The sequence below is a fragment of the Artemia franciscana genome, chromosome 18, assembly GCF_032884065.1.
Source record: "Artemia franciscana chromosome 18, ASM3288406v1, whole genome shotgun sequence".
Classification (NCBI taxonomy): domain Eukaryota; kingdom Metazoa; phylum Arthropoda; class Branchiopoda; order Anostraca; family Artemiidae; genus Artemia; species Artemia franciscana.
This window is the reverse complement of record NC_088880.1, coordinates 11,114,326-11,136,535: the sequence shown is the minus strand read 5'-3', so window position 1 is coordinate 11,136,535 and position 22,210 is coordinate 11,114,326. Positions and strand designations below refer to the sequence as shown.

General features: G+C 36.6%; 1 protein-coding gene across 3 annotated transcripts in view; it reads right to left on the bottom strand.

Moving 5' to 3' along the window:
* The window catches only part of LOC136038602 (anoctamin-10-like), a 206,980-nt gene that overhangs the window by 174,295 nt on the left and 10,475 nt on the right, over nt 1-22,210 (bottom strand). For all 3 annotated transcript variants that reach the window (XM_065721810.1, XM_065721812.1, XM_065721811.1), the window contains exons 2-3: nt 15,645-15,869; nt 12,176-12,452 (exon numbers count right to left, since the gene is read on the bottom strand). In XM_065721810.1, the coding sequence (XP_065577882.1) occupies nt 12,176-12,452; nt 15,645-15,827 (460 nt within the window). In that variant the 5' untranslated portion in view covers nt 15,828-15,869. The remainder of the gene's footprint in view (nt 1-12,175; nt 12,453-15,644; nt 15,870-22,210) is intronic.

The following is a 22,210-nucleotide window of genomic DNA, read 5'->3' as shown; positions in this document are numbered from 1 at the left end:
ATACTCAAGTACTATTTTTTTAGTTACAGTAAATAACACACAAAACACTTCTTTAATATCCGTTTCCTTTCCAAATAGACAAGATAAGCAAGATTCTGACAAAAGATCGACCGCTTTTCAGAAAAACCGACAGTTTTCATGAAAAAAATTAACTGGTTTCACGAAAAATCTAATTTTACTTCAATTAAGATATAAAAAGAAAAGAATTTACAAAGAACATTCATTACAGCTCATAAATTATGATCATAACTTAACTTCTTTCTTGCTCCTTTCAACAGCAGAAGCTTTTCAAACACACCATCTCCGAGCATGGTACTTTCTGGAGTAAAAATTCCACCGCCTACCGAAAAAAGTTGTTCTACAGGTGCAGACAAAGGAATGATACAGTTGTACGTCCTGAAAACTTGTTTTACCCTTGGGTACACTTCCTATCATCTCTCATTTAAATATGATAAAACCTCCACATTCACAGAATTGGTTTCACGGTCACGGTTGCCAGAATTATCAATAGTAGTTTCTTCATCACTAAGATCAAAGTATTTATCTCCAGACAAAAAGCTACCTTTATCAGCCTTGTAAGTACTTGTGAAGTCATCGACCTTTTTCGCTTCGTCCACAAAGAGTTCAACTGCTACATCCTTCTGGTTATCAGGAAACCACTTTAATTTGAAAAAAGGATGACCTGCCATGGCAATAACATAGTCTCTTGCAAGAAGAACTCTCTTGCCAAGGATCATGGGGAATCTTTTTTTGAGACCCATGATTAGAGCATGTACCAAAGGCTGGCTGACTTTTGCCAAATCTTTTAACTTTTTGAGCTTCCTTTCAAGCGATTTGATTCTATGATAAATAGCACCTAAGTAGCATGTTTCCTCCCCATGAAGAATGTCCAATTGCACTGCTACCGGCTCCATAATTTTCATGTGTTCTTCAAGAATTTCAACATCACGAGAAGTTAGCCTTGATTTTTGCAAAGCATCACATACGTCAGCAAGCTCTCCAGTTTTGTGAGAATCCATCAAACGTTTGACACTTTCATACTTCGAGTTCCACCTGGTTACCACGTGTCTTATAAGCTGTTTTTCATATACCTTTTTCACTGCATCAGCAGCTTTTGAACTCTTATTTGCGGCATCCCAGAGAGCAATACACTTCGAAAAAGTGGCGTGGCACTGCCTCTTATATACAATATCACCGTAGGCTTTAGCAGCGTTGGTGGATGCAAGTAGGTTAAGCGTCTGGCGGGAACACCTGAAGTGCAGAGGAAGTTGGAAATACTCGGGGTCGTCATGAGAATTAAGTACCTCTCCAATGTTTATAGAGAATGAGTCATTCTGGCCTGCTTCATCTTCATTTTCTTCATCACTGACTTTAACATCTTCATCAAAAACCATCGAATGTTCCCTGAATGCCTTACTAATGTTAGAGGCGTTATCGGTCAAAAACCCTCCTACCTTTTTATTAACTGCAATTTTGTACCTAGCAAATACGCCATTCGGTTTTTCAGCAATTCTGTCATAAGTATGTGAGCCCTTGAACCGGGAACAAGCAAGGGCCTAAGATTTCCATTTCAAATCTTCGTTGAGTTGCAGTTATTCCCAAGCAGCTTTTGCTGTTGGTAGATCAAATGTCTGTTGTCACAACATATAGTAGGTGAGTTCAAAATCACAAACCATATCTTTCTGTACTTCAACAAAATTAGCTTCAATTTGCATAGCTTAAGCTTTCCTTCCTGGAACCTTTGTATAAGGTGCAAGAACTGTTATGAGATTTTTGAATGACAGCTTCTCAAAAGTGTACAGGGGTCGCATCTCATCCATAATATAGTCCAGTACCAAAAAATTCACTTTTGACTGTGTCAGTTTCAATGGTCTTGCAGCAAAGAAATCTCCTGTAACTTTTTTTGAAGGTGAGCTATAATCAGGTAGTATTACCTTCATTATCTTCAGCTTCAGACGACCCCAAAAGTGAGCCTACAAGTTCACTAGCCTCTTTGCTACTTGATTTCCTTTTGTTCTTGAGGTTCTAGTTCAGCTCAGCAAACTTCTGGTAAACAGAAGGATGGGCAAACTCACCTTGAGATGTTTGTGGAAATTCGTTGTTGCATGCATTTGACCCTTCAGAATTTTGTTTGGGCAGTTTTTGAATGTGGCAGATATTGTACCATCCTTCTGAATTTTCACATTTATTACAAAATACTTTCAATTTAATATATATGGTAGTTCCGCCATGATAGAGTCCTTTATTGAAATTTCGCGCCGGGCCAGGAGCCGCTGTTCTCAATGACTAAAATCCAGTCATCCACTAATATATAGGCAGTTCAATTGGTCGCATCGCTTTGCGTCATGCCGGTATGATTTTTCTGTGCCATGAAGAAAGTACTTGAGTACTTAAGTACCCTTAAGTACTTCAATTTTTTACTTAAGTATAAGTATTAAGTACTTTAGAAATTTTTTACTTAAGTAGAGTACAAGTACTCGGATTTTTTACATAAGCAATTACTTAAGTACTTTTACTTAAGTATTTCCCAACACTGGTTGGAGGGGGGAAACCTAAAATCTTGGAAAACACTTAGAGTGGAGGGATCGGGATGAAACTTGGTGGGAAAAATAAGCACAAGTCCTAAATACATGATTGACATAACCAAAACGGATCCGCTCTCTTTGGGGTAGTTGGGGGGGGGGGTAATTCTGAAAAATTAGAAAAAATGAGGTATTTTTAACTTACGAACGGATGATCGGATCTCAATGAAATTTGATATTTAGAAGGATGTCGTGTCTCAGAGCTCTTATTTTAAATCCCGACCAGATCTGGTGACATTAGGGGGGGGAGTGGAAAGGGGGAAACCTAAAACTTGGAAAACACTTAGAGTGGAGGGATCGGGATGAAACTTGGTGGGAAGAATAAGCACAAGTCCTAGATACATGATTGACATAGCCTGAACGGATCCGATCTCTTTGGGGTAGTTGGGCGGGGAGGGTTAATTTTGAAAAATTAGAAAAAATGAGGTATTTCTAACTTAACTTACTAATGGGTGATCGGATCTCAATGAAATTTGATATTTAGAAGGATATCATGTCTCAGAGCTCTTATTTTAATCCCGAACAGATCTGGTGACATTGGGGGGAGGGAGTTGGGAGGGGAAACTTAAAACTTGGAAAACACTTAGAGTGGAGGGATCGGGATGAAACTTGGTGGGAAAAATAAGCACAGGTCCTAGATACGGGTAGTTGGGAGGGGGGGTAAATCTGAAAAATTAGAAAAAATGAGGTAGTTTTAACTTACGAACGGGTGATCGGATCTCAATAAAATTTGGTATTTAGAAGGATATCGTGTCTCGAAGCTCTTATTTTAAGTCCCGACCGGATCTGGCGACTTTGGGGGGAGTTTGGGTGGAGGAACCTAAAATCATGGAAAACGCTTAGATTGGAGGGATCAGGATGAAATTTGGTGGGAAAAATAAGCAGAAGTCTTAGATACGTGATTTACATAAATGGAAAGGATCCGCTCTATTGGGGGGGGAGTTAATTCTGAAAAATTAGAAAAAATGACGTATTTTTAACTTACGAAGGAGTGATCGGACTTCATAATTAGAAGGACCTTGTGACTCAGATCGCTTATACTAAATCTCAACCAGATCCAGCGTAATTGGGGGGGGGGGCAGTTGAGGGGAACCGGAAATCTTAGAAAATACTTAAAGCGGTGAGATCAGGATGAAACTGGGTGGAAAGAATAAAAACCTGTCTAAGACACGTGACTGACATAATCGGACCAGATCTTCTCTCTTTGGTGGTGTTGGAGAGGGGGGGGGTAATTTTAAAAATTGAGGTATTTGTAATTTACGAAAGGGTGACCAGATCTTAATGAAATTTGATATTTAGATGGGTCTTGCGCTTTAAAGCTCTAATTTTTAATTCCGACCAGATCCTGGACATTGGGAGGAGTTGGAGGGGGACGCCGGAATTCTTGGAAAACGTGAAAATTGGGGTATTTTTATTTTACGAATAGGTGATCGGATCTTAACGAAATTTAATATTTAGAAGGAATTCATGTCTCAGAGCTCTTATTTCAAATTTCGACCAGATCTTTTAACATTGGGGGGAGTTGGATGGGGGAATCTTGGAAAACACTTGGAGTGGGGAATCGGGATGAAGCTTGGTGGATAGAATAAGCAAATGTCCTTGATACGTGATTGACGGAACCGTACTAGATTCGCTCTCTTTGGGGGAGGGGTTCAGTGATTTGGCGAGTTTGGTGCTTCTGGACGTAATCTAAATATATAAATATATTGTAATCTATCGTAAATATATTGCGTAATCTATATAGAAATAATTTATTATATATGTATATACTATAATAATTATAAATAAAATAATTGCTATATTTTATAATAATTAATCATTTTTCGTTTTATAAGAGGCATTCGTCTTGCCAAGATTATGTACAATGGTTAATAACACAAACTCGCCAAGAAGTTATCCCCTCCCCCCAAGGAGATAAAAAGAGCAGTTGCCGTCGTCAGCTTACGACACCTTCTCTGTCTGGCTGAAGAATAAGAGTTACACCCACAGGCTGATGAAAAAGGAGGACCCAAAACGATCTTAACCCCAAGTGGAACTTCAATTAGGGATAGATTCAGAGCAACTAGACAGTCGTTTAATTATGTCAAATTAATTATGTTTAATTTTGTCAAATAAATTATATTTTAAAGGGTCTTGTTCGTACTTCAATTGTATCCTGTTATAGCCTTTGGCATTATCTTCTGCTTTTACAATTTAATTAAGTCAGCACTTAAAAAAACGTTCAAAACGAGCAGTCGAGAAAGACTATTTGAGTCAAAGGCTGTTGTAAGACACGCCTGCACTGGATAAGTACCACTATTTTTTGTTTTGTTATTTATTTATTTTTTTTTTTTTTTTTTGACATGTTCATGTCACCTATAAGCTATTGTGAGGATCTGAAGTTTCTAGATCAAAAGCTGACTCAAAACATGTGTCTGTTTTAAACTTGAAAAGGCCACGTTTCTCAGTCCTTAATGGTACTTACACACATCCTAGAATTTTTTTGCACAAGCATAACTTAACACTTTGCATTAGGTTGTGAAGTGATACCAAGTAGACTTGAGCTCTGCATAAAACTGTATTTAAGTGTTACGCATAATTTCACGTTATGTAATGAAAAATTCAACATAATAATCGTAATAATAATAATAATAATTTATTTGTAGCCCACTGTGCAAGTTTAAGATAGTGGAGTATGAAAGAAAAAGAAATAAAGAAAATACAACAAACAACAACTGGATGTCACTCAATGAAAAAACCGGATGAGACTATGGTGTGCACCAAGACCAAAACAAGCATCAGCGCCAATATAGGTCTGCAGATTCTCCAGCGAACACAACATTTCGGTAGCTCCGTAAAGATCTGCAAGGCGTCTGTTATGAGCCGATTTGGGTAGGTACAAAAGGAATTTACAATAACGAAAATAATTAACCCTCATTTGCTTAAGATCAATCTTTGTGAAAATAGGATACAATCCCGGACGCAAACAAAACGACATGGTCACAAAAACTAGAATACAACTTAGCCAGTCCACGTCTGCTAAAACAACCACGATTTGCAACAGTTTTTGCATAGCCAATTCTAACTTATCCCGAGTATCAATTAAAAACTTCATCCGGGTGCTAGCAAGTGAATCGCAAACAGATATACCCAGCCACTTCAACATCTTTACTCCAGATATAACAAAACTTCCGCAATTCAGAGAGTTAACACAATCATTATTATTGTTAAATAAAAAAAAACAAGTTTTTTTTACTGAAAGTAAGGAGCGACATTGAAACTTAAAACGAACAGAAATTACTTCGTATATGAAAGGGGCTGCTTCCTCATCAACGCCCCGCTCTTTACGCTGAAGTTTGACTCTTTCGCTCAACTCTACTTTTTAAAACAGTAAAAAACTTTAGCATAAAGAGCGGGGCGTTGGTGAGCAAGCAGCCCCTTTCATATATGAAGTAATTTCTGTTCGTTTTAAGTTTTAATGTCGCTCCTTATTGTCAGTTAGAAAAACTTATTTTTTTTATTCAATTTCTGAATGTTTTTGAATCAATGCATGTTTTGATTTTGGCTCTCCGCAGATGAATAATAAAAACGAAATTTGCATTTTTTTTGGGGGGGGCTAAATGGCTTTCTCATAGTTTTGATCGAATGATTTTGAGAAGAAAAGGAGCGGGGGAGGAGGTCTAGATGCCTTCCGATATTTTGGTTGCTTAAAAAGGCAACTAGAACTTTTAATTTTTTACGAATGTTTTTATTAGTAAAAGATATACATAACTTACAAAATAGCTTACGTGACGAACTTTTGTATCCTCATGTTTTTGTTACATATATGAGGGGGTTCACCCCCTCGTCAGTACCTCGCTCTTTACACTAAAGCTTAGATTGTGTCCCAATTCCTTAAGAATGACCCCTGAATAACAAAAGCCATAAAATAAATTGTTGCAATTCTTAAAAATACTTTAGCGTAAAGAGCGAGGTATTAGGAGGAGGTGAGCCCCTCATATGCATAATAATTTCTGTTCGTTTTAAGTTTTAATGCTGCTCCTTACTTCCAGTAGAAAAAACTTTTTCACATTTTTTTTTTTAAATAATGCTAGAAAATCCTGCACTCCCTTCATGGAAATTTTCTTCCCCCATGACACATTCCTCTATGGAAAGTTCCCCCAGCATATGCCCCTCTTCTCAACCCCTCCCCCAACCAAAATGTCCCCCTGAAAACGTCTGTACACTTCCCAATAACCATTATTATATGTAAGCACTGGTCAAAGTTTGTAACTTGTAGACCCTCCCACGGGGACCGTGGGGGAGTCAGTCGTCCCCAAAGACATAGTTATAAGGTCTCCGACTACGCTGAATGAAATAGCTATCTCAGAATTTTGATCCAGTGACTTTGGGAAAATAATTAGCGCGGGAGGGGGCCTAGGTGCCCTCCAGTTTTTTGGTCACTTAAAAAGGGCACTAGAACTTTTCATTTCCATTAAAATGAGCCTTCTCAGAACATTCTAGGACCACTGGGTCAATACTATCACCCCTGGGAAAAACAAACAATCAAATAAAAACGCATCCGTGATCTGCCTTCTTGCAAAAATGCAAAATTCCACATTTATGTAGATAGGAGCTTGAAACTTCGACAATAGGGTTTTCTGATACGCTGAATTTGATGTTGTGATTTTTGCTAAGATTCTATGACTCTTAGGGGGGTATTTCTCCCTATTTTCTAAAATAAGGCAAATTTTCTTAGGCTTGTAACTTTTGATGGGTAAGACTAAACTTGATGGGTAAGACTAAACTTATATATTTAAAATCAGCATTAAAATGCGATTCTTTTGATGTAGCTATTAGTATAAAAATTCCATTTTTTAGAGTTTTGGTTACTATTGAGCCGGGTCGCTCCTTACTACAGTTCCCACGAACTGTTTGAAAAGATAAATCTTCACACTTGGAAATATTTAAAGAAAGGCCAATATCTTTGAACAATGATCCAGCCAGGCAGACATTACGCTCAAGTGCGCTCGTGGAGCGACTAATTAAAAGGAGGAAATCTGCATGCGCTAAGTAAGAAATATCATCACTATACCCGAAAAAACAACTTGATTGAATCTTAGTCAGAACACTTGGAATACAAGCATTAAAAATATAAGATGAAAGAACGCCTCCTTTTCTGACCCCGCATTTGACAGGTATATTCCCAAATGTAAGGCCATTAGATTTCAGTCTCACATACGTATTAGAATACCAAAAACGTAGCACAAATATAATTGAAATGTTAATACCAAGCAGATGCATTGAAAGGAAAACTAGTGAATGGACAACAGTGTCAAATGCTTTAGAAATGCCCAATGCACAGATGTGTAATGACTGACCTTTAGTATGCGCGTCTCTGAGAACAGCAAGCACCCTATGTGCATGCTGGCATCCAATTCCCTTTTTTAATCCAAACTGATTTGCATCATAATTGACAAAATCAATAATAAATGGGAGAAGTACATACTCAGAAACTTTATTTATATTACACGCAGCAGTTATTGGCCTATAGGAATCACATATATTAGGGTCTTTCCCTCTTTTTAAAAACGATGTTACAGTTCCACAAAGAAAACTGTCAGGGACCAGTGACGAACAAAGGCACATTTGACACAATAACTGCAAATTACTCATCAAATCCAGGGAATCTTTACATAAATGCCAAACGCTAATGCTATCAATATCGACTGAACATGATTTCTGCAACAGAAATCATTTCTCTCTGCAACAGAGAGAAATCATTGCAACAGAACAGAAATCATTTCTCTTCTGCAACAGAATTTCTGAACATGATCTGCAACAGACAAAGGAGATACATGCTTTTGTTTCACTTTGGCAGGAAGGCACATAAAGAGAATGTGTGTGGCGGCAATGTACAGCAAAATTTACACGGGAAAATACATTCGAATAATGCTGAATCTAAGAGGACTGTCGAATATTAACATTACTATAATCATCAAACTTTGAGGAATTTATCACCCGTTCCCAATCCTTTGAACTTTTCGGAAAACAGGTACCCAGATCACGGAAAGACCATATATGTCGCTTGTAAGCGGCTTTCGTTTTGCGCTTAATTTCAATCACTTCACCACACAAAGGACGTCCAAACGCTATCCAGATACGCAACCAAAACTTAGCTTCATTTTTCTCTTTTTTCAAATTAAGATCGAAGTTCCACATGAATCCTAACGAATCCTAAGAATCCTAACGACACTCGTTAGGAACTGCTGCTTCCTCAGCTTTTTTCATAAATGAAATGATCTGAAGATAATACATATTCAACTGTAAACGGGCACTTGGCGAATGAACTCCACAACAGAGAAGATTATAAGGAATACGGATCGTACTTAGCAGGCTAGCAAGCGTAGCTAGGTAAATCGGCCAATTAGCATGGTTCCAGTTACACCGTTCGAACCAATTCCTATCTCGGTATTGAGGAACACTTATGATTAGTTTAGAAGTTATGCACACAGTTAGAGAAAGGGGCATGTGGCCATAATCTCTCTCGTCCTCGTCGACATGTATAGTTGAAGCGGTAACAGCAGCAGAGCAGAAACAATGATCAAGGTTTGATCGGGAGCCACTGGTATGAATATAGGTGAAAGGTAAGTCTTTGGTTAGAATACGGGAACAGGGTGGGATGCACTCAAGTAGAGTGTCAGATCGAAGAGAAGCATTAGTTATGTCACAGTTTGGATCACCAATAAGTACCCACCCCAAACTAACTTTTCGATACCAGATATCAGATTTTCTAACTTGTTACAAGCCTTGGCAAAACTAGTAAACTGGAACCTCGGTAAGTAAGCGTATCACATAAATGGGAACAGTAATTTCTTCAGAATTCCATCGATGGGATAAATCTACTATGTCTCTATGATGGCTATGATTGCTAGTAACAGCCTTGTTGCCAACACGCTTTGGTCAAAACTCAGACGGAACAGCAATAGCATAGAAGTTAGTCTTTGCGAACAAAACAATAGAGTTCTCGAAAAAATCCACTGCGTGTATAATAATAATCTCATCATCAATTCCCGCGTCGATATTCACTTGGATAAAGTTCACAACGGGTGAGTAAGCATACGATTTGTTATCACCCGAGGCAGACATAGTTCTCTCAAACTTCAGCCACAGACAGTGGGAGGGCAAACACTAGCGTAATCAATGTCCAATCAGAGTAGTCGGGGGCGGAACGTAGGTCAACAGAGATTTAATTCAATGTATCTTAGCTAGCTATAGTTCTTTACGGTTCAACGTCTAAACGAACGCCATCTATAATAGCTGAAATTAGTAAGAATCTAAAAATGTCAACGCCAAAAAAAATGAGCTAGTTGCTTCAAAAGATAGCTTCAAGCAAATGCCAATTTCATGGGTGAATCTTAGTAAGGTAGGTTTTAACCTAGCCCACTTGAGCATCCAAAGAGACACTCTATCAGTCAATCCAAGAAAGTCAATGTAATCCAAATTGAACAATTTTCTCACAGTTCACTGTTTACTGTTTACATAGTAGAGACAAAATGGGTTTACATGGTTTTACATAGTAGAGACAAAACCTTTCCTATAAAACTGATTATGCTTGATTAGAGCTTCAATCTCCATTAAAGATATCAAAGAAAGCGAATATATTTTGAAATTTTAATTTCATAAACCTTTCCTATAAAACTTATTACAGATGATCAGAGCTTCAATCTCAATTAGGGGTATCAAAAAAAAGCGAATTTTTTATGATACATTCGGGGTAGAGCGGAAAAGTTGCTTCTGTGCATAAGTGACTTCTGAGCTAAATAAAGCAAATAACTTTTGAAATTTTAAATAAATAAACCTTTCCTATAAAAAAATTACACTTGACCAGAGCTTTAATCTCCATTAGGGACACCAAAAAAAGCGAATGAATTTTGAAATTTTAACTACATAAACCTTTCCCATAAAACTTATTACGATCAGAGCTTCAATCAAACAGTTAGTGGTAACGAACTGTAGTGAGGAGCGACCCGGCTCAATAGTAACCAAGACTCTAAAAATGGAATTTTGAAACCAATAGTTACATCAAAAGAACCGCATTTTAGTGTTGATTTTAAATATACAAGCTTCATCAAGTTTAGTCCTACCCATCAAAAGTTACGAGCCTGAGAAAATGTGTCTTATTTTAGAAAATAGGGGGAAACACCCCTTAAAAGTCGTTGAATCCTAATGAAAATAAGACCGTCAGATCCAGTGTATCAGAGAACTCTATTGTAGAAGTTTCAAGCTCCTATCTAGAAAAATGTGGAATTTTGTTGTTTTTTTTTTGCCAGAAGACAGATCACGGATGCGTGTTTATTTGTTTTCCTTTAAAGTGTTTTTATTGTTTTAAAAAGTAGAGTTGCGACAAAGAGTCCAACTTTAGCATAAAGAGTGAGGCGTTGAGGAGGGGACAACCCCTTTCATACATGGAATAATTTCTGTTTCGTTTTAAGTTTTAATATCGCTCCTTACTTGCAGTTAAAAAACTTATTTTTTTATTTAATCTCAATTAGGGGCATCAGAAAAAGCGAATTTTTTATGATACTTTCGGGGTGGAGCGGAAAAGTTGCCTCTATGCATAAGTGACTTCTGAGCGAAATTTCACCCCAATAGGGTAATGTCTACTGTTATGGCAAGGGACATGAAATAAAAAAAAAATTATTGAATCCACAACTTTTTTAAATATTTTTCAAATCTTACAGCACTTTGCGGTATTGTACAAAAGTTGCTCCTATGTATGGTTTATTACACTGCAAAATTTGGCGTGCCATTTCCACCTCTATTTCACATTTTCAAACTTAAATCAACCACTAATGATAATTATGATGATTTTAGACGATGATTATGATGAGTTTTTGAGATTCTGACGTTATCCAAGCGTAAAAGGACTTGTTTAAGTGATAAACATTTTTAATATTACACAACTTGATCACTTAGCATATAAATTAAGTACACAGTATCAAACTCGCTTAAAACGAAACTGAAATGAAATATGGCAGTCTAACAGCTTCGTCTGGTGTTTTCTATAAAAAAAATTCTTCAACAAATTCCAATAATTAACATTGAACGAATTTCTGCGGAAATTAATTAATACCTAACCCTGATCCTCCAATAAAAAGAGATTATTCAAACATTTGCAGTAATAATGTGCATGAGCATGGGCGTGTCCAGAACTATGTTTGGAGAGTATACAAAAACGAAATTACAAAACTATTAAAGATTTGTTAATATGCATTTTTGTTACGTTTTACTAATTGGGCAAAAACTGCGGGGGAGGGGAATAGTTTGCAAGATATTACCTATCGATTGTCCATGATGTCCAAGGATAGCCAGGTAGAAAGCGTTCATGAGGCGTTGCTCTTACAATTACACATTACAAAACACGTTAAAGATTTGTTTATATGCATTTTTGTTACGTTTTTACGAGTTGGGCAAAAACTAAGGGGGAAGAGGACTCAAACGCGGTAACCCCTGGATATGCGTGAGGCATTATATTACAAATTTAGGAAATAACTTAATTAATATATTTGAATATATCAAAATTTGGATGTCAACAAGAATAAGATAAATGGAAATAGTTTGCAAGATATTACCTATTGATTGTCCATGATAGAGTCTTATATTAGGATAGCCAGGTAGAAAGCGTTCATGAGGCGCTGCCCTTAAATTATAAAGAGCATATCGTAAAAGTCCCTGTTTTTCAGCTGACGTAAACATTCCGTGTACTTCTTCTGGAGAATCGATAAACTGGTCAATTTCAATGAGACTAAATTCTCTAAGTTGCCCTTTTTTACTAAATTTTTTCAGTCGCACAGATTCAGCTAATTTCACTAGGCATGCCATTGTACAAGATAGATGAATTCGGAATCCCTAAAAAAATAAAATACGTAATTAAAGTTTCGTTTTAGTTCTATTTTTACAACCTCTGCTACTCTAATATGTGGTTTTATTGGAATATTTTTCTGCATGTAACAATGTTCTACAATTGTTCAGCAAATTTTCAATTGCTGTCTACTGCCAACCTGTTCACACTTAATTACGATAATTAGTTTCAATTTCAATATGCAAAAAAAAACAAAAAAAACATTGTCTTGTAGTACTAGGCACTCATTTAAAAGGTTCCCACGAGCCTGCCTTACGATACTATATGCATCTTACCTAGCAAAAATAAATAAAAACAAGTTGTTTCAACCGAAAGCAAGGAGCAACATTAAAACAGGAAGGGACAGAATTATTTCATATATAAGAGGCTTGCCCCCTCCTCAACTCTTGACTCGCTATGGTAAGTTTTTGACTGCTTTATAAAAGCTTTTTAATTCAGTTCAACGTCCCTTGTTATTTAGCTGTCATTCTTAAAGAAATTGGACGAATAATCAAACCTTTAGTACCTAGAGTGAGAAATCGAGGAGGGGAAGCCCCCTCAATGCACGGAATAATTGGTATTCATTTTAAGTTTTAATACTGCTCTTTATTTTCAGTTGAAAAAAGCTTCTTTTTTTAATTTCACTTCTGATCGTTTTCAAATCATGCCCAGGGCTAATCAAGATTAACAAAAAACAAGTTTTTCCAACTGAAAGTAAGGAACGACATTAAAACTTAGAACTAACAAAAATCATTATGTATATGAACGGGGTTGTCCGCTCCTCAACGCCTCGCTCTTTACACTAAAGTTTTTATTGTTCCAAAAAGTAGAATTGTGAGGTATATATGTATATATATATGTATATCCCTATATGCTAATATTTCCTTTCAGTTTACCCCTATGTGCTAATATTTCCTTTCCGTTTACCCTATGTGCTAATATTTCCTTTCCGTTTACCCCTATGTGCTAATATTTCTATTCCGTTTACCCCTACGTGCTAATATTTCCTTTTCGTTTACCCATATGCGATAATATATTATAATAGGTTTAGGGCTAGTGGCTGCTTTGACGAAATATTAAGTCCAACGAGTCAATTTCAACTCTGTGACTTAATAGTCATATGCGCGGACTCGTTAATATGGTAACGGACTCGTTAATATGTTATAATAGGTTTAGGGCTAGTGGCTGCTTCGACGAAATATTAAGTCCAACGAGTCAATTTCAATTCTGTGACTCAATAGTCATACGCACGGACTCGTTAATATGTTATAATAGGTTTAGGGCTAGTGGCTGCTTTGACGAAATATTAAGTCCAACGAGTCAATTTCAACTCCGCAACACAATAGTCATACGCACGGACTCGTTAACTAAATTGGATAGTTTATTGAGTCCTAAGTCAACTAAAAACATTTCATATATAAGAAAATTGCAACCAAAAAAATCATTCAAGTGTCTGGGCTGGAATCATTAAACATAATCTAGTTCCACAGCCATACTGGGATATAAGGCAATGAACAAGCCGATTTGGGGCCAGATATGCAACGACGTATGAAAATGCGTTGTTTCAAGTTATAGACTTCGACAAAGACATCGAAGATAAATGCTATGTGAAAGAAAAATAATCAAGAGTCTAAGAAAGAAAAAGCAAGTCCTAGTGAGCTGCTAGAAGCTTATTCAAAAGAATTTGAAGAATTCGATACAAAAATTTGAATTCAACTTCAAAGAATGAAAAGATTACAATTTGTGAGAATTTCAGGACAAATCCCATGAAAAAGGAAGAAAATATTGAAAAATATTTAGAATATTTCTTCGAGATTTTTGGGAAATATCGTGAGGAAGTTAGGCAATATGGTCTAAAGACCAAAAACTATTAACTACTTCAATCTTGCAATGAGCTAAGAGATAGCATTTTCCAAAAATATGGACTAAAAATACGAGATAGACAATAGAAACGTACTTGAGTACGTACTTGGATAAGATGGCACAGTTGTAGATAGACAATACGAGATAGACGATAGAAACGCACTTGAGTAAGATGGCATACTTGTAGATAGACAATACGAGATAGACGAAGAAATCGCACTCTGAATACGTGCTTGAGTAAATTGGCATAGTTGTACATGCAGCTCTTGGCTTAGTTGTTTGGATTATGTTTATTTTCTGATAAGCATATGATTGGGCTCATATAGACTTGTGACTGTGCTTATGTAGACTTGTGCTTATAGTCTTCCATCCTCTGCAGTGAAATTTTTAGGCATCAGAGATACATGTCTTGATTCTGCTTATTGTCTGGCAAGCATAAAAGGGCACTAGAACTTTCAATTTCCAATGGAAAGAGTCCCCTCTAAATTTTCAACAACTCCTTCCATATAATGTGTCTTGGTGAAAAAAAGAAGAGAAAATAATACATAGAGCCCACTTCACTTTTTACTTAGGTGTCGCTATTGTGCAACCGATGATGTTGGTCATGTTCGTCTGTTGTTGTTTTCTTTTTCTTCTTCTTTTCTACTGACTTTATGAGACATCAAACACACAGCCCGAAATAAAAATGGTTTTCTGTGAAATACAAATGACACTCTAGTCTTTCTGGTGTTAGCTCAACTCTTGTTTGTGGTAGTTACTGTTTAATTTATGGTTGACTTCTGTTTATTGTAATTTGTTCGTTTTGTTTTTCAATTAACTATTAGCATAATTTATTTCTGTTAGTTTTAGGTTAAATTTAGCTTCAATCAATAGCGTCTTGGCCGCCTCTGGGCCAAAATTGTAATTTCACACCAAAACTGGCAGAATTACCACTTAGCTGCAACATAACTTCTTATATTTCTTAAAATTACCATTTTATTATCATTATTACCATTCAACAAACCCTTCGCTATTGTTCAACCATCACTTCATACAGTCAGCCCTGAGAGAGAAAAACAACAAAAAACAAATGAACATGCACTAATGAATAACTTTCTCATGAAAAAAAATTACACATTTTCTACTAATATACCTTGAAACCACTGCTCCAAGACTCCCAGGTATACTAAATCTAGGCATTATAATTTCATCAAGATCCTTCCCCCCCCCCCCCCCGAGAATCTCGACACACATTGGTTTCCAACAGATAGTCATCCAACTTTTAAAGCCAACACAATTCTCACAGGGTTCTTCAATTATTAAATCAGTAAAAAAAATTAATAATAAATTCAAAAAACCTTCGAGGGATCATATGGCTCCATCTTTACAATCAATTCGGCACCATTATCTAATACTCTTTGACGGAATTTCCGCACAATCCACTCAAGTGTTTCATAGGCAACATCAGGAGCGAACTCGACAATATATAAAGACTCAGTTGGGATAGTGTTATTCAATAGCTCCAGCTCCCAAGGAACCATGGTAGAAGAAATCAACGAATTGTTTCACTTCAGTTCTTTTAACTAAAATAAATTTCAAAATTAGAATAAATAAGATGAAAATGAGCTAAATATCTTTGCAGAAACATCACACGTATATACTCTTGACAACCCATTTCTTACCTCTCCCACATCTTTCCAGATTAAATAAATCAAACTAAAAATATCAATAATGAGTGGGTTGACACAGTTAAAAATTAATTGGGTGCATGGCAGTAATGATCCTTTAGAGAATTCTAAAAAGAAAAAAAAAACAATGGCTGCCACTAGTAGAGCAATATAAATAAAACGGAAATGTCTACAAGAAAGGTCTGAGGAGTAGCAGCTATTTACTAGGACAAATTGGGTAAATTGAAATTAAAATTTATGTAATTTGTAGTTTAATATTTTCCTGAAAGGTGAGAACGCGTGTGTTATTGCAGAAACAATTATTTTTCGAAGATTCCAGTTTTACAGTTTTTGCTACCTAGGTTTTTAAGCTAGAAGTCTGATACTCCCATAAATAAGGGTCTGGAAAGAGGTTTTAAAGAATGTATTTTACCCTCCATGACACTGACATGGCACAAAGAAGAAATATTCTTGTGATAGAGAAATATATCTTTCAAGAATAGAACCAGAGCCCAAATTAGGGTCTTGAAAAGTGTTTTCAACCTCAGTCCAAGACTCTTTTCCTACTTACAAAGTCTGAAAGACCCCAGCAAAAATGCCTCAAATAGGAGAGAAACATAAATAAAACTTCGAAGCTGACACAAAATCCTATAAATTGCTTTGCACAGTTCTTAGAGTCTGAGAAAGGCAGACTCGAGCCAAACCTGATTTTTTTTCTAACTTAAGCTTACTATTACAAAAAGGCAACGCACTTCTTTTGTTATGCTGACCAATGGTTTGCTTTACGCAGGTACCGATTTCCTGATTCAATGCCTTCGGCCGAGAGTACAATGTGCAGCTGGGCACAAATCATTCGACGCTTTCCGTGTTTTTCTCCCAGATTTCTCCAGGTACCCATTTTAGAGCTGGGTCGACTCTGGCTGAGCTTACAGAATCATACCATTGACCCCCATTCCAAACCAAATAAGCAGCAACACCAGCACTTGAACCCCTGACCTCAAGATTGAATTCTCAATAGGTCAACAAAGTAATAGCCTTTTACACGAACTCCAAATAAGGGACTTTAGTAGGCAAACAGGTCAATCTCAATAGGACAACAAAGTAATACCCTATTGTACAAACTTCAAAAATATAGTAAGAGACTGAAGTAAACAAAATTATTCAGTTCAAAATTTTATTACGATCTTATTGATTGCTATTTCATTGAATAATTCTGAATGAGAGTAAAATATCTCGATATTTTTAAAATTATTTCATTCTACAGTTCAGTAGTTTTGGCAAGTACCAGTTCACTTGTAATGTCTACTTTATGCCAATTTCAATTAGATGGTGATACTGTTTATATCACCAACTATCTACCTTTAGTGAAAGTCAAAGGCATATTTTTGGGCACAAGTGACTTGTATAGTATATCCAATTCTACCTGAGATCCACCATACATTGACACTAATCTGAAATCACTCTAAATTCAAATCTTTTATTCCTTAATTCCCATTATGCAGACATAAAAAAATGGCACCTTATGGCAAACCTGCCAGTGTTTAACTTAAAAGTTTGGCTGAGGACTTTGGGGCATTGCAGTGCAAAAAACCAGTCCTTCTGCTCCCAGTCCTCGTCCAAACCTCGCTTCAATGGCTCCAGGGTTTGAGATTAAATGGTTTGATTGCTTAGGAGTTTGGAAAGCAGAGCAACAGAGTTGGGATAGAAGTAGTAATATTCACTACAGTAGGTAGTTTGTTCGGTAATTTTCTGGAAGCTCTCTGGATTCACTGGTTGGGATCCACCTCATTTTCTACAGTAGGTAAGAGACGGAAGTTTCACTGCTGAAAGCCTCTCATGGCAAGGAAAGGTTCTCAGGCTGTATGGTATTTTATTGGCACGCCGCAAGACACTTTCAAGGAGTTTTTTATACCCCTTGAAATGAGAGGAGGCCAGTGTCATACAAAACTCAAGCGCTTGGCATACCAAAGAGGTGTACAACTTTTTTCTATTGCATTTGGGTTGCAGCTGACAAATGACAAAACACCTCCCCGCATTTGCAACAGCTAAAAGATTATGTTGATGGAACTCCAGCTGGAAGTCTACCCTGACAACGAGGTAGCAACAACTTTTCTGACCAGCATGCTAGGCTTTCCAAGCCTTCCTGCAGGGGGGCTACTACCTCAGAAGTATTGGCTGCACCTACAAGTTTAGAATTGTCAGCATAAAAGATTATTTTACTTTTTGTGCAATTGAAGACACTGCTAATATAAATGTTGAACAAAGCAGAGCCAAGTCAAGTGGCTTGGAGTACTTTACAGACAGAGGGCTGAAATGAACTAGTGGGCAATCTGAGGTATAAACAACTACAAACTGGATTCTGTCTGTCAGGAAGGCCATGGTCCAATCGATGACTTCTTTATTTAATTGGTCAATCTCCAGTTTGAGCTTCAATCTTCGATGTGGAACCTCCCAAATCCCAAAGCCTGGTCAAGGAAAAGAAAGTCAACTAAGATCCCTCCATTTACAAGGTGAGTAATGTCATTTTAGGCTAAAAGCAAATCAGAGTCTATTGACCAGACTAAAACTGTGTTGACAGTTAGAGATTATTTAGAGCTTATTTACTGTTAGGTGCTGTAGGATAGCATCATTTACCATACCTTTATAACTTTTAGGGAATAGAGGTCAGACAGTAAGGTCAACAGTTCTTGGCATATGTATGCTTCCCTTCATTGACTACAGTAGAACATTAGCAGTCAACCAATCATTCATGGATAGCTATCTGGTTTACCATTTCTTTCATAAGCCTTAGATGGATTCCGTCTGGACCTCTTGCCCTAGTCACATCAGACTTGAATAACTTTTTATGTACCTCTGCAGTAGTAAATGTCGTTTTGAACATGGGGACAGAGATGTGCTTAGGCAGGTGGTTCAGCAGTAGCCCCATGGGGTCCACATTCAGAAAGATTTATTTAGCTCCTTCGGATTTTTTGGTTGGAAGTGTCATTAAGTCCCCACTGTGATACGAGGGATCAGGGTGGTTTTCTGGAAAACACATATCTCCAGAAAGTATTCAAGTTTTCTTTACAACAATTTGCTAGAACATCCCATAAGCTTAATTTGCTTGCGCCACCTAAAAATTTACTTAACGTACAATAAGTATTCTTTTCAAGTTTCCCATTCATCTTCTGTTTCACAGATATATTTGTTGTGGATGCTTTGCTCTCCTCCATTGTTCTAGCAAGCATATTCTTTAGCACTTCTCTGATTTGATTAGTCATAATGAGAGTAATATTACTACAGATTTGCTAATCTTCTAATGATACTTGCTATGGTCCCCTATCAGCCATCCCATCACTTCCTGGTATTTATTCGAGCCTGCGGTTACTCCTTTCACAATAATTTCGTGTATTCTCATAGCAGGCATCCGCTTCAAAATATTTAATTCTTGCCGAATACATATTCTGAATTGCTTCGAGTTCACTTTTTGAATAGAAAACAGATTCTAAATTTTTATTTTATACTCCAGAATCTACGAGGCATTTTGCTACTTTGGCAATAGCTAATACTTCAGCACGGAACACTGTTGTTACTTTGTCCAATTTAATGATTTCACTATATTCTTGGAACAAAAAACAAAAACAGCACCTGCTTGGTTGTCCACTCTAAAGCCATCTATAAAGAAATACCCCACACTATGATAGCATGCCATCGTGATGACATGGTAATAGCATGTTCCTTTTGTCATCTTAAAGGATTTGTCACAATCTAATTATTCCCACTTTTCAAACAGTTCGTGGTAACAAACTCTAGTAAGGAGCGACCCGACTCAATGGTAAACAAAACTCTAAAAAACAGGATTTTGATACTAATAGATACATCAAAAGTATCGGGTTTTTATGCTGATTTTAAATATATGATTTTCATCAAATTTAGTCTTACCCATCAAAAGTTACGAGCCTGTGAAAATTTGCTTTATTTTGGAAAATAGGGGGAAACACCCTTAAATGTCATAGTATCTTAACGAAAATCACACCCACCACATTCAGCGCATCAGGGACTTTATCACGTTGGGGAGGGAGGGGGGTGTCGGGAGAGGGGGTTACGTGGGATGATCTTTCCATGGAGAATTTATCATGGGGGAAGAAAAATTCTGTGAAGGGGGTGCAGGATTTTCTAGTATTCTTTAAAAAAATGAAAAAATAAATATGAAAAAGTTTTTTTTTCAACTGGATGTAAGGAGTAGCATTAAAACTTGAAACGAATAGAAATTATTAGGCATATGAGGAGGTTCCTCTCCTCTTAAATACCTCGCTCTTCAAGCTAAAGTATATTTTGCAATTTTAACTATTTATTCTACGACCTTTGTGATTCAGGGGTCATTCTTAAAGAACTGGGATAAAATTTAAGCTATAATGTAAAGAGCGAAATACTGACGAGGGGGCGAGCCCTCTCATATGGGTCATAAAAATATATAAATACAGAAGCTCATTACGTAAGTTAATTCGTAAGTTACGTATATTTATTACTAATTAAAACACTCGTAAAATATTAAAAGTTCTAGTTGCCTTTTTAAGTAACCGAAAAATTGGAAGGAATATAGGCCTCCTACGCCACCCCTTTTTTCTCAAAATCGTCCGATCAAAACTATGAGAAAGCCATTTAGACAAAAAAAATAATATGCAAATTTCGTTTTAATTATTCATGTGCGGAGAGCTGAAATCAAAACATATATTAATTCAAAAACGTTCAGAAATTAAATAAAAAAACAAGTTTTTTCAACTGAAAGTAAGGAGCGACATTAAAACTTAAAACAAACAGAAAATACTCCATATATGAAAGGAGCAGTTCCCTCCTAAACGCCCCGCTCTTTACGCTAAAGTTTTTTATTGTTTTAACAAGTAGATTTGAGAGAAAGGGTCAAACTTTAGCGTAAAGAGCGGGGCGTTTAGGAGGGTGCAGCCCCTTTTGTATACGGAGTATTTCCTGTTCGTTTTAAGTTTTGATGTAACTCCTTAATTTCAGTGGAAAAAATGTTGTTTTTTTTTATTTAATTTCAAATTCAATATTAGAACGATGGAATAGATTTCCACTGGGGGGGGGATATTTCTATATTAGGAATGCTTAGCCATCGTGTCAACAGGTTTAACATTTGGAACCCCTCCATTAGCTTAGTTGCTCTTACTAGCACATATTGCTTTTTCCAAGAGCACCATAGTCTTTGCTCTTCAATCAATTTGGATTTGATTTATCAGCAGTCCATACCTTACTTATAAATTTTCTGGCCGAACCCAGGCTTCTGGCTTCAGTTTACCCCTAGCTTCATCTTCAGTCTGTTTATACCTAAAACCCAGGTTTTCTATTATTTTTCTTGTTTTGTTTTTTTCTTGTTTTTTTTTAGTTTTCACTTTTAATCTATTAAGTTTTTTTCGTGCAAATCCTTTCCATTGTTGCCACAATCTATCATGGAAGATGCAAGTGGAGACTTTTCTTCTTTACAAACAAGTTCAACAAATTTTTGTAACGTCTAATTTATCTGCAAATGATTGTTGAGCAAGACAACAATCGGTAGGATGATACATCCATTTTGTCCAGTTGGCCTATTGTTTAGTTACGGCTAGTGTAAATATTGTGTCAATATAATTGCTGTGTCAATACAATATTGACATACCGGCCTTAAGAGGAATTCAGTGGAAAAGTATGGGCCAAGAGAACCTAGTGGCTGGTTATGGGTTACTCTATAGTGGCGATGACACCCATTATAGGTTAGAGGTAGGAATACCTCTACAGGAATACCTTTCATTTGTTTTGTTTGGGTCAGATGAATTAGTGTCTTGTGCTTTTTTTTCTCTTTTCTTTTTTGTCCTCTGTCTGTCTTTCCATTGATGGGTATTAAATACATTCATTCATTCATACTGATATCCCTCCCCCAGTTCATAGATCTATTCTCAAATGGACACCAGTGAATGACAGGATAATGTCAGCTTGATTTATAACAGAGCACACAAAGTTCTTAATGAGCATGTGCTATGCACCTATAAATGAGGTGGATGAGGATGTTAAGGACAATTTCTACAAAATATTACATGCTGTTATTAAAGACATCCCCAAGCATGATGTAATGAGTGTTGTTGGTGATTTAAATACAAAAGTAGGAAGTGATCGCCAGTATTATACTGACATTTTAGGAGAGCAAGGGCTTGATGACATAAACAAAAATGGTACATTACTATTAGACTATGGACTAAGCAATGACCTTGTCATTTCTACGACATTTT